At 36.4% G+C, this 12409-nt stretch overlaps 2 protein-coding genes across 3 annotated transcripts in view; one reads left to right on the top strand and one right to left on the bottom strand.

Moving 5' to 3' along the window:
* The first annotated feature begins 237 nt into the window (after positions 1-237).
* Positions 238-7071, top strand: cldnd1b (claudin domain containing 1b). 2 transcript variants are annotated; one of them, XM_051889984.1, is made up of 5 exons: positions 238-444; positions 1348-1821; positions 1945-2052; positions 5190-5327; positions 5432-7071. In XM_051889984.1, exons 2-5 carry the CDS (start codon positions 1533-1535, stop codon positions 5650-5652), a joined length of 756 nt encoding a protein of 251 aa, XP_051745944.1. In that variant the 5' UTR covers positions 238-444; positions 1348-1532; the 3' UTR covers positions 5653-7071. The 2 variants fall into 2 exon arrangements, with proteins under 2 accessions (XP_051745944.1, XP_051745951.1); XM_051889991.1 differs by lacking the exon at positions 238-444 and adding an exon at positions 503-786.
* Positions 6744-12409, bottom strand: part of LOC127510448 (N-acyl-aromatic-L-amino acid amidohydrolase (carboxylate-forming) B) — a 30061-nt gene continuing 24395 nt past the window's right edge. Inside the window, exons 2-7 of the mRNA XM_051889974.1 lie at positions 11021-11256; positions 9660-9855; positions 8851-8944; positions 8658-8765; positions 8461-8573; positions 6744-7461 (exon numbers count right to left, since the gene is read on the bottom strand). Of these exons, the coding sequence (XP_051745934.1) occupies positions 7264-7461; positions 8461-8573; positions 8658-8765; positions 8851-8944; positions 9660-9855; positions 11021-11256 (945 nt within the window). The 3' untranslated portion in view covers positions 6744-7263. The remainder of the gene's footprint in view (positions 7462-8460; positions 8574-8657; positions 8766-8850; positions 8945-9659; positions 9856-11020; positions 11257-12409) is intronic.

Raw genomic sequence — 12409 nt, 5'->3', positions numbered from 1 at the left:
AATTATTTAGAATATAATTTAACCGTCAAAAATATATGTGCGCAGTGCAGCACAGCTGTTATATACGAAGCGAAGCAAACTTTTTTTCTTAAGGCATCTTTACACAGCCGATTTAGGCTGCTCTAAAGCGGGTATGTAACTGTGCGGATGGATCTTGTTCTTTCTATCTAAAAAAAAAAAAGAGGGAGATTATCTTACTGCTCAAAAAAACATTCAGGCTTAAGAGAAATAACCAGGTTAGATGGAAAGGATCTCAAGCCGAATAGCTAAAGACGTTACTGTAGATAGCAATAAACTCAATTAGCAATAACAGGTTATTGATACAGTACTCAGACCGTCTGTATTCGTGATGTGCACTACTGCTGCTCGTGCTCCGGTGCGCGCGCATTCGTAATCGTAACCGGAAAAGGAGTCTTCATCAGTGCGCAGGGTGTGTGTAATATGGTAAGTGACAATCGCAAGCAGCTTTTATTGGTTTAAACAAAAGCTTTCGGGTGTTTTTGTTCTAAATAGGACGATTCATCAGTGTTAAAAAAAAATACAGAACACTTAAAATTTACATAGGTTGTTTTTTTATTCGTCAAAGTCTCGAGTATATCGCTAAAAACACACACTAGCCTGTTAGCTTTCATGCTAGTCAACGTCAAGCAGCGTTAGTGTATGACATATTGAGCATTAGGCTATTATGTAAAAAATATTTTAAATATCGAATGTCCTTTGTGCATTTAAATGCTTCCTGGATTATTTTATTATCTAGTTTTATGAATAATAAAGCACATCGACCAGGTAAAGAGCATTTTCACATAAGGAGTTTGACTTTTGTTTACTTTTATTCCTTTTCATTTAAAAAAAAAATATTTTATTAGACACAACTCCATGTTAAGGGGTTTATCAAAATATATGCTTTTTAACAAATTCGTAAATAATATATGCGTGAATGTTAAAGATGACCAGAACAATAAAAAGATTTTAAAATATTATATATGTTATAAAGTTTTGTTGTTATATCACTTGAAATTAAAAGTCGCTGTCTGCCAACAAGTAAAGTGACTAACCACAGTTTACTTTGTTGTTATGGGAAGTTTAGTGGCTTTATATCTGAAATAGATTATAGTACAATAACAAGTACAGTTTATTTCACAGACTTAACCCATACAATAGACAGTTGTGGTTATGAATATCTAGCTACTTGACTAAGTGTTTCAAAACTGGGAGTGTCTTTGGCAAACCTTAGCAAATCCAACGACTTATTCCTCCTTAAAAGCTCTCGGTGTATTACCTTGGTATCTTGTAAACATGACTTTGTTTGAATTCTTTGTGGTTTAATCACACTCCTCTCCGTTTCAGATGATACACTTCTTTGGATTTCAAGAGGGATCACGTCCATGGAGATGAGATCTGACTTTCTGCAATGGATATCATAGGAAGATGAAAAAAAAACACCAAATGATTTGATCGTTCTCTTCACACTCATCTGCTAAAGAGTTAATTGTTGGCCATCTTAAAGTGTTTTATATTACATCCTCGAAACCATGGTGGACAACCGCTATGCCACAGCGCTGGTCATCGGCTCTGTGCTGAGCCTGCTTGCCACTGTCTATCTCTCTGTTGCCATGGGAACACAGCACTGGTACCAGTACCACAGTCAGCCGGCCAGCAACGATGCCAACAACGGCACAGATCTGCTGGCTCTGCAGCAGGGCTTTGAGGACGTGGATGAGAGAATCTACAGTGACGCTCTCTTTCAGCTGAATGGCACGCTGGGTCTCTGGTGGCGCTGCATTCTCGTGCCTAAAGACTCTCACTGGTTTAAAGAGCAAAGTAAGGAGAGGATGATCGAATTTGTAATTCATTATTTAGTATTAATTATTATTGTTAGCTGTACATAAGGTTAAAAACTGATGCCAACTACCTTTTCTCGCTCTCTGCTTCCTTCTTTTCCAGATCCGACAATGGTGACTAAATGTCACACCTTTACTTTGGCCCAGCAGTGGGAATCCAAATTCAAACATCCTGGAAATATTAATAGCGGAGAAGATCTGCTGCGTACCTGTAAGTCCTGACTCAATATATTGCCCAGTCTCAGTTTAGTTTTTAATGTTCATTTCATTCACTATTAATTGTTTATTTTCCAGACACAGTCCTAATGTGTGTGTGTTTTTTTTTTTTTTTTTTTTTTTTTTTTTTTTTATATAAAGTAAACTGAAAGTCTTTCATATGTAGCAGGGCTCGACAAAAAGGACTGCCTAAAGGCCCGGTGTCAGTGTGAAAGATTCTCAGGACAGTTGACAGAATTGTCATTTGCCCGATTGGGCCAGTGATGTGTCGTCACAAAAGTTAATAATTTGCACGTTTTTAAGTCTTGCCAATTTAAACATTCAAGTGATTTTTAACTATTCAGATTCAAGTGCAACAAGATGCGAAAGAAAACTTAGAGTTAGTTCACCCAAAAATGAAAATTCTGTCATTAATCACTCACCCTCATGTCGTTCCAAACCTTTTATTAATCTTCTGAACACAAAATAAGATATTTTTAATGAAATCTGAGATTTCTGTCCCTCCATAGACAGCTACGCAACTACCACTTTGACGTTTTAAAAAGTTCATAAAGAGATTGTTAAACTAATCCATATGAATTGAGCGGTTTAGTCCAAATTTTCTGAAGAGACTTTATCGCTTTATATGATGAACAGATTGAATTTAGGCTTTTATTCACATATAAACATTGATCAGCGAACATAAACAGAAGTTCAGCCTAACCTGCTTGACACTCGAGAGCAAACCTCTTGCGAAAGCTCATTGGTTCTCGCACGTCAAGCGAACATTAGAGGTGTGAATCTTCACTTGCCTCATGATTCGATTCGATTCGATTACGAGGGTAACAATTTGATTACAAAACGATTCTCGATGCATCACGATGTATCGTTTCCATCAATTCTTTTCTTAATAACATTACTATATTAATAATCACAATATAGCTATTTTTTGTTATTTTATCATTTTTATTAAAGGGTACATAACACACAAAGTTTCCACCAATCTCATGTTCATCTTGAGTACCTGTAGAGTAGAATTGCATCTTTCATATCTATGAAAAGTCTGTAGTTTTATCATACTTATAAAAGATAGATACGCTGTACCGACTCTTTCCGTAAAAAGCAGAGCTCATGGAGGTGTGCCGTGGGCAGTGCTGAAGAGTAGCGATCGTCTGCAAGCTGTGACGACATTATAAATAAAAAGGGAACAAAAACGTTTGTGTTGTTTTCATTATATGCACTTGGGCGCCGATTGCCAACAAAACACAGACATTTGATGCAGTTTTGTGATTTATAGCTGGGACTCCGTCTCAACTGATCTGCAAATTCAGCATCAAACTGGGACTTGCTTACAAAACATTTGTCACCAAAATTCCTGGAACAAACAAACATATGTGCACAACTCCGTTGCTGCCCCGGAAAAACAAACTGCATCCACTGTTCCCTTAACGCTAGGTTCTTTGGGAAGCTGAAAAAGGTTATCTTTCCCTCACAACCAAAAACACACTTCTTTGGTGACATTGTTGAAAAATCTCTTTGCTTAAAAATCTCTAGGGCCCCCCTTTAAAATAAGAACAAAGCTGCAAATAAACAATAGAACAAATATAATTTTAGAAAGAAACAAATTAAATGATCAGTGCTTTACTTTTTTCATTTTACATCTAAACAGAAGCATTCAAGTAAGAAAACAAATAATCAAATGTAAAAATCACTGCATAGTCTTTAGTGTATTTATTACAAATAAATTGATTATTATTAAAACTACAAAAGTAGTTTAATCAAGAGCAGTGAGTGATTCCCTCTTTTATTTGATTAACATTAATGAGACAAGATGGCCTGTATATTAAAACCTACTGTATCAGAATCTAATATAATGTTGCATATCAGATGATTTTCCTCAACAGTTAACCAAATGTTCACTTAAGACATAACAGATTATGTTTGCGTGAATACTCAAGACAGATATTTTGAAATACTGTAATTCTGTGTATATCGGGATCGTGCGCTGTCTGAAAGGCGTGTTTGTGCAGGCTTCAGATGTGTCAATCAGCGCGAGTAAGATCATTTTCATGGCTTATCGCTCTTAAAGGGTTAGTTCACCCAAAAATGAAAATTCTGTCATTAATCACTAACCCTCATGTCGTTCCACACCCATAAGACCTTCGTTCATCTTCAGAACACAAATTAAGATATTTTTGATAAAATCCGATGGCTCAGTGAGGCCTCCATTGCCAGCAAGATAATTAACACTTTCAGATGCCCAGAAAGCTGCTAAAGACATATTTAAAACAGTTCATGTGACTACAGTGGTTCAACCTTAATGTTATAAAGCGATGAGAATACTTTTTGTGTGCCAAAAAAACAAAATAATGACTTTATTCAACAATATCTAGTGATGGGCGATTTCAAAACACTGCTTCATGAAGCTTCGAAGCTTTACAAATCTTTTGTTTCGAATCAGTTGTTCAAAGCGTGCATCAAACTGCCAAAGTCACGTGATTTCAGTAAACAAGGCTTTGTTTTTGAAATTTCAATGGTTCACTTTGGCAGTTTGATACATGCTCCAAACCACTGATTTGAAACAAAAGATTCATAAGGCTTGGGTCTTATTGTCTTACAGGGTGTGGAATGACATGAGAATGAGTAATTAATGACAGAATTTTCATTTTTGGGTGAATTAACCCTTTAATAACTTTCAACATCAAGCGCATCCGCACTTTACTTTCTCATTCCTGCATGTTCCTTTCGAAACCAAAACCAAAAGTGCTTTGCTTCCGATGGACATACTTAAATTTATTATTATATAATGAGTGTTCTTTATTTAGCCTTCAATAAAACAGTGCATTAATATGTATGATAGGCCTTTGTAATTACATTTTTATAAAATCGAATCCTTTGTTTTAATGCATCGATGCAGAATCGTTCACATCAGCATCACGATGCATCATAAAAACGATTATATTCCACAGCTCTGGCAAACATGCTTGAGCTTCTGTTTACCACGTTTACTATTGATGAATGTCAACGGTAAACATGTCATTGACCTGATTCACCTGACAAGGTGAACTACTAGTTAGTTAGTTACTAGTTTTTGCTGTGGTATCGAAAATGGAATCATAGATGTTTGTTTGTTTGTGTTGTGTGTGTCCTCAGACCTGTGGAAGTTTCAGTTCCTGTTGCCGCTGGTCTCTGTTGGGCTGGTGTTTCTCGCGGCATTGATTGGAGTGTGCGCCTGTCTTTGCCGCAGTGTCACTCCCACCCTTTTCGTAGGGCTGCTGCATCTGGTGGCCGGTAAGACAGCTGTACATTGTGGATAATGGGGATAATCGCAGCTAATAAGCATTTTCCACAGCAACAAAGAAAGCATTACATTTTAACACATATTTTGCTCCCAGGCCTGTGTTCCCTGGCCACCGTATGCTGTTTCCTCACGGGTGTCCGTCTGCTACATGACATATCAGACCTGCCAGAGGGCATGGCCTCCTCTCTGGGCTGGTCCTTGTTTTTGGCCGTGGTCTCATCTCCGCTGCACATCATGGCTGCTGCGCTGTTCATATGGGCTGCGAGGAGTCACCGCCAACACTACACTCGAATGACAGCCTACAGGGTTGCCTAAGAAACAGAGGACTGACTATAGAGTTGCTCTGATAGAAAGCACACAGCTGTGTTTGCTTCAGCAACTGCTTTTGCCACTAACCCAGCTGTTATTTGCAAAAGTTATGAAGGAAACAGTCAGAACACACTGCCCAAAGTTAGTAGCGCCGTCCACTCATAGCACTCTCCTGTGAATATTTCTTGAAGGATCTTCCTACTATATAACTGCCTTTTTAACCACTCTGTTAGCATCTTCGCTGTTTAAGATGAGAAACTAAACCTCTCTACCACAGCCAATCAGACTCTTGCATCTATAAACAGTAACACTATACAGTGGTTCCTCAGGGTGTCACTGTTTGTTTAGTCACATTTTACCTGTTGACTAAACTTATTTTGATGTGTTTAGTTTCATATTCACCTTGTGTTTTAAAAAACACCTGTGTTTTTATTCAGCCTGAGTTGTAGCTACTCGGTGACATCGTGAAGAGAGCGCTTTGCAATCCCAAGATGCAGCAGGGTTTTGCCTTGGCCCGAAAGATTGTTTGCATCTGTCATAAGCAGTAACCACTTGAGCCTTTTGTTTTTTCCTGAACGTTTGTTGTGCTTATTTATTATTTTTTTCTTGTGCTTTTCAAAACTGTTTACCATATAGTTTCTCTTTGAGAATGTATTACATCATGTACATTACACTTGTTTAGTAACTTTGTTTAGAATCCAGTTATAATGTTTTGTGATGGTTCAGGTAGCCATTTAAAACCATCTCAGCTGTGGTTTATATACTTACTTGTACTTCATTTGAAGCGTTTAGCTGGTGCACAGTGTCTGATTTTCACCATAATGTTCGACACAGTTTGCTGATTTTATAAGACGTTTTGGACTGCGTCGAGTGATTTGACAACAAAATTAAGCTAAAATTAGCAAAAGACACTCAAAAAAAACATTGGCAAAATTAGTGCAAAGGTAACATTTGAATTTTTTGTCAAATGATGTGGGCAAGTGTCTTGAAACATTCAGTTACTGTTGTTGTTCATCACGTATAATATGCACACTTGAGATCGTATTGTAAAATATTACAAGCAACTGACGGTAAAAATCACACCGTGTACATCCAGCTTCATTTGATTTCATTGTGCCATGCGGTTTATTCTGTGTTGTAATATTTGAGATCATGTTCTGTTTAAGTGAGTTTGCTTTTTGTTTTGTCTTTTTATTCCAAGCCTATGAGAGGCTTGATTTTCTCAAAGCGATCAGGTTGAGAGCAACAGCATATGAGCAATACAGTCAAGAGGATACCTCACACTCCACAGCCCACTGTGACATCATCATCATCATGATGGTGTCCCAAATACTTCAGACGGTTTTGCCTTTTTTATACAGTTTTGTAAGCATTCCTGTTAAATGAACATTTTGCTGGTCACAATAAATATCTTTTCATCCAAAATTTTGTTGCTCATGTTTTTAGCTGTAGATCAAAATTAGCTATTTATTGTCATATAAATATCATATTGTACAAATAAGTACATAATGTATACCTGAGTGACTAAAAAATTGTTAAAATCATTTGAGACATTCTGTGTTGTGAAATCATCTGATTGATGTTAGATAGTTTGGTAATCATACAGTTTTTTCCTCTTCAGTGTTTCTGCACTTGCACCGTTGGAATCGTCAGCGTCAACTTTTTTGCCAAGTGAAAAGCGATTCCCTTTTCATAGTAAGCACACTCATTGATAAAGAAAGGATGAAGTGGCTCTTCGTCTTCATACTTCACAGTTTCTCCAGAAAATGACAAAAACAAAGGGTCACCCCGCTTGAGGAGACAGAAATCTCTGTCCTAGAAAAAAAGATAATGAAAAGAAATATTATTTTGCATAAAGAAAATTAAGTATTTTTAAGCCCAGATTATTTGCATTGTGACATTCTGTAATTTACAAAGCATGTTTGTACATACACATCTTACATTTTTCTCATTTTATATGATTCCCATAAAAATATTACAATACAGTCATTTTTAAAGTTTAGATAAGCATAAAGTCAGTACAACAAACAATACCATGATGAATTAATACTTTACCATTTTAATAATTTATCTTTTTTTCAGATTACAGTAGGGGTGTAACAATATATCGCAATACAAAAATGCAAAAATATGTATCGTGGATAGTGACAATATCTATTATGTGTAGTTCATCCAAAATTAAAATTACTGTGTGAGAAAAAATTAAAGTTTATAGAGTTTTGTGTCATTACTACTACGTTAAACTACTATATATATAATGTTGAATATAATGTGTAATGTTTGTGAGTCCTGATAATGCCAAATGTCTTGTGTTACCAGTAAAAAGTGGCCTAAATTATTTTAAATATATCTAGTCAGTGACAGAGTGCAAGCATATTCGTCTTAAAAATAATTCTGTATTTTCAGCTTCAGAATCATGGATATTTTTAACCTGGTCTCAAAATTGTCCTGTGCATTGGGTTACCAGCACCAAGTCCAAACCTATTCATTTCCACCCCCAGTGTAATACCAAAATAATAAAATGTAATAAATTTTTTGTTAACCTTTTACCATACGTCTTGGAGTATTACAATAATATTGTTTTGTGAGTTCAGTAATGTGATATGTATCGAATTGTGACATGAGGGTATCGTTACACCCCTAGATTACAGTAATTAGAATGAGATTTTTTTCTCCTTTAAGAAAAAAAGGGTTAAAAAAATAATGGCCCTAAAATAAGCTTCATTTTTTTATGACCTGGGCATGTTCATGAGATTCAAAACAATTTTGCTGATTCTGTGTGTTAATATAATAAAACAGCAGAACGATCGGCACCTGCAGCTGAGGATGAATAGCAGCTGTGAGAGTCCGAGTCTCGGGATCTCTGGGATAATCAATACTTTTGATAAACTTGAAGGCTTCCATATCTCCACCTTCAAATACTGTTCCTGAAAGCAACATAAAACACACTTACTGATACAGTATTGCAGAAAATACACAAGTAAGCCACATTTGCTTAGGTCTTACAGTACCTGAGTTGAATTTGTGGATCCAGTCGATTGTCAAGTCGACAGCCTCTTTCATAATGAAATAGATGTCAGCCCTGACGACACCATGCGGCTGCGGCCCGACCTCTATTGCTACAGAAACACAAGTCATGATTCTCGTCATCTGAGTGTGCATTTGTGCTTGAGTACTCAAAAGAAATGCACGGAGAAAACTTACAAAAGCCATGCTTGGATACAGACTCCAAGGAATATGCATCACTAATCGGGACATCCAGTACCAGAACTCTCACTGGCACTTTGGTTATCTTAGTCTTAAATGTGCACATGACAACACACAACATCAAAACACACATGCACAGACACGGAAAACTATTCTACTCTTGGAATTTTACACACATTTAAAATGGCACATAAACAAAAATCCAGAGTTGCGTCCCAAATGACGCACTATACACTATGCACTTATACACTATGTACTTATGCACTATGTACTCATCCGTGTAGTGTGTGAATTGTATAAGGTTATTTTGTCATTTAACAATGGAGTCTGATCCTCCCTCCCCCTCCACAATGTAATTAAAGCTGCGACAGTTGAGTGCATGAAGTGTCCAACATTTCACACTTCGTTTTTTCCGTTAATTTAGTGCATCATCCAGGTATTTAAAGTGTACTTTTTCTTTTTGGAATTTTCAGTGTGAACACACTACTTGCACTATTTATACTTAAAAATGTCATGGAATAGTGCATAAGTACGCGAATTGGGACGCACCTCAGGTCTGTGGTTCTTAACTGGTTTTACTTCAGGACCCAGATTTTACATTGACTATCAAGTATCTATTTTGCTGTCCTAGCTATGCATGATTATATGGCTAGCTGCATTTTATTTTTTTTGCATTTATCATTGCTTTTCCTCTGCTGTCTGATCACACCTGTGACCCGATTTTGGGTCACAACAACACACCAGCTGAGAACAACTGACCTGGTTTACAGTATGGAGTTTATTGAAGCACACTGTGACGCTCTTGCCTGTAAGTATTTGCAGATGTGCAGGGTCACCCAGTCACTGGATGTGTAATGGATGAGTGTGAGGCCCATGTTAGATGTGGTGTTGTGGAGGTCACAGATCATGTCTATTGCATCAGCAGATCCCTTCAGTCCCAGCTGATTGTTCAGTTCCTGAGCGCGGTGAACTTCATATTGGCTGCTGTCTGTCGTAGGTGAACTTTAAGAAACAGAGGATAGATTTAAAAAGTAACATATTTGCATGTAATATATTTACTTTCTTTGCAATAGGCCTGTTGTAACCCCTAATGTTGTCATTAATAAAGCAATCAAGTTATCATAACATTACTTAAAATACCATGTTTTGGCATCATAACTCAAACAAGCATGTTTATAATTAACTTATTTGACAGCAAAACCTTTACTACTTAAAATTAGAATGTATTAAATTATTCGCTCTTTCTATGATTTGATTGGTCATGCTTGAAGAAGTTCGGCCTGACAACCGCGCTGATTGGTAGATAATAACACAAGGCGGTAAATATTTTGTCTTTGAAAATTTCCCAACGGCTGTGCCTGTGAGAACTCATCGTCGTGACGATGAAAGTATTGGGAGTAGGAGGATAACATTAAATAGGTAGGTAAACGTTAAAATATGTATACTTTTCTTAATCTACGTTTTTATTGTAACATTATTTTCGAGTATCAACACGGTCGAGCAGGCGTCCAATTTCCCGGTCAAACCTTGCCCTAAGCTTTCGACAAATTAAAAAAGCTGTTAAAACTAGAATATATTTGATAGAAGTTTAGCTATGAAATGTAAGGGAGCAAACCTTATTAAAGCTGTTGGTGTGAAGCTATAACTTGTTTTAATTATTATTTTACTTGTTCAATATAATTAAATGCATCAATAAAAATTAGAAAATTTGAGGTAACGTTAAGTCTAACTTTACTTGCCTTAGTTATCTGTACTTACATATTTAGGTTAATAAAAATGCAGACCACTTTATATGAACTTGAAACAAATTAAATTGAGGGAATGAGTTTTGCTTTTTTCGAAGAAAAAAAAAAACTCCAAAATTGAGAAAAAGTATATAAAAATAGTCCATTCCAGGACTGTGTACTACATTCTAAATCTTATTGTCACTCATGTGAGAAACAGAAATATACATTATTATTCAGCGCAACTCTTGTTTTCTGCCCTATAGCTCTCTTGGCCTGTACACAATACAGAATAACTTGTTTCCAAACTATTCACTATTAGATTTAAATCTTAAATTTCATATAATTTCATTTTTTGAAAATGAAAGAATGAGACAGATTTGATTAACCTACATTTCATTGAGATTAAACAAAACAGTCCATGCTGCAGTTCCTCATCTCACCTCAGCGTGGCTCTGCTGAAGCAGCGATTCATATCCGTGTCAATATATCTTCTGCACTCTTTCACAGCCCGTGGGTTTGACAGCACAGTTGTTACGAGAATCGGCCACGCGCCGTCTCCCTTCTCTTTCCTCTGTCGCTCCATCTCCTGCACCAGATACACACCTGACAGCTCGTTGCCATGGGTACCACCACATACGGCTAAACGACCCAGTGCTGGCAGGAACGCCGATGCCATCTACAACAGAAAAGTAATAACATTATTATTTTGAGTTAAATGTGTCTTCTTGAAGAATTGTTAAATCATGAGCCCTTTCAGTGATTTAATACTGATAATACTGGCCTTCACATGTCACTTCACATATTGCATTTACAATGTTGTTCTTGGAAGACACACCGTACTAAACTGATTTTTATTACGTCTTAAATATTTTTGATGCAAATCGAGCATTCAAAATAATCTGCAATGGGTGAGAAAGAGGTGTGACCAGTACAAATTGAGTTCTATGGCTACAGTTAACTAAAATGTAGTAATTTGACTTCCATTGTAAGTTGCATTACCTTAAACCTCTTCTTTGTTTTTACAAGCTGAACACTTTCTGTGCCACAAATGCAGTGCAAAGAGCTTAACCTATTTTGATTCAAACTGACAATATCATGTCATTATGTTGTTAACAATTTTAAGTTGTAGATAATTTGTAAAACTGCTTAGAGAGTTAATAGACTACAAGACAATCATTAATAATCCCACAACAGAGGTCAACAGAACAGGGCTCTCTTTGGGGAAGAGAAAGCATGACACAGAAAGTCACACATTGACTATTTTGCACAGACAACAGTGAAAATTGCACTGTTAATGAAAACTAAAGAAAATCGCTGGGCTTGAGAAAAACAATTATTTACTGAAAGTTCAGAAAAACAGGGTAAATGTAAATAAAAGAGTGGCGGCAGTGTTATAACTAAAGCCATAAAGAACGTGTTACTTGAATCAAAATAAATGCTTAACTGAAATAAAATAATATATATAAATACTTGTTTTATTTTAACTAGTTGCCAAGGCGACATGTCTCATTTTAGTTTAGTTTAACTTGAAGTATTAAAATAGCTAAAATGAAATGTATACATTTATAAAATGGATAGTTCCGGCCCTTGATTCTGATTGGTTGAGCCGTGTTCGAAGCCATTGTAAAATTCCCGAAAACATACAGCTGACCGCACTACATAAGTATCGCTGCGCCACTGAATGTGTATGTTACTGCGTCTGTCTTAGCAACCACTCTTAGCAATGTAAACATATATTTATTCTCTATTGATTTTGTTCACTGAAGCTTACTGCATTATATAGAAGAGTATTGTGAGAGAGATATCGAGTGACCGAATGTATTACCTGT

This window comes from Ctenopharyngodon idella, chromosome 1 (assembly GCF_019924925.1).
Source record: "Ctenopharyngodon idella isolate HZGC_01 chromosome 1, HZGC01, whole genome shotgun sequence".
Taxonomy (NCBI): domain Eukaryota; kingdom Metazoa; phylum Chordata; class Actinopteri; order Cypriniformes; family Xenocyprididae; genus Ctenopharyngodon; species Ctenopharyngodon idella.
The sequence above is the reverse complement of the archived record's forward strand: the minus strand, read 5'-3'. Positions and strand labels throughout refer to the sequence as shown.

What these genes read in the sequence shown, in the direction of transcription:
- cldnd1b (XM_051889984.1), top strand. Translation starts at nt 1,533, where the DNA reads ATGGTGGACAACCGCTATGCCACAGCGCTGGTCATCGGCTCTGTGCTG. An exon ending in TCACTGGTTTAAAGAGCAAA is followed by an intron (nt 1,822 to 1,944) that starts GTAAGGAGAGGA and finishes CTTCTTTTCCAG; the next exon opens with ATCCGACAATGGTGACTAAA. An exon ending in AGAAGATCTGCTGCGTACCT is followed by an intron (nt 2,053 to 5,189) that starts GTAAGTCCTGAC and finishes GTGTGTCCTCAG; the next exon opens with ACCTGTGGAAGTTTCAGTTC.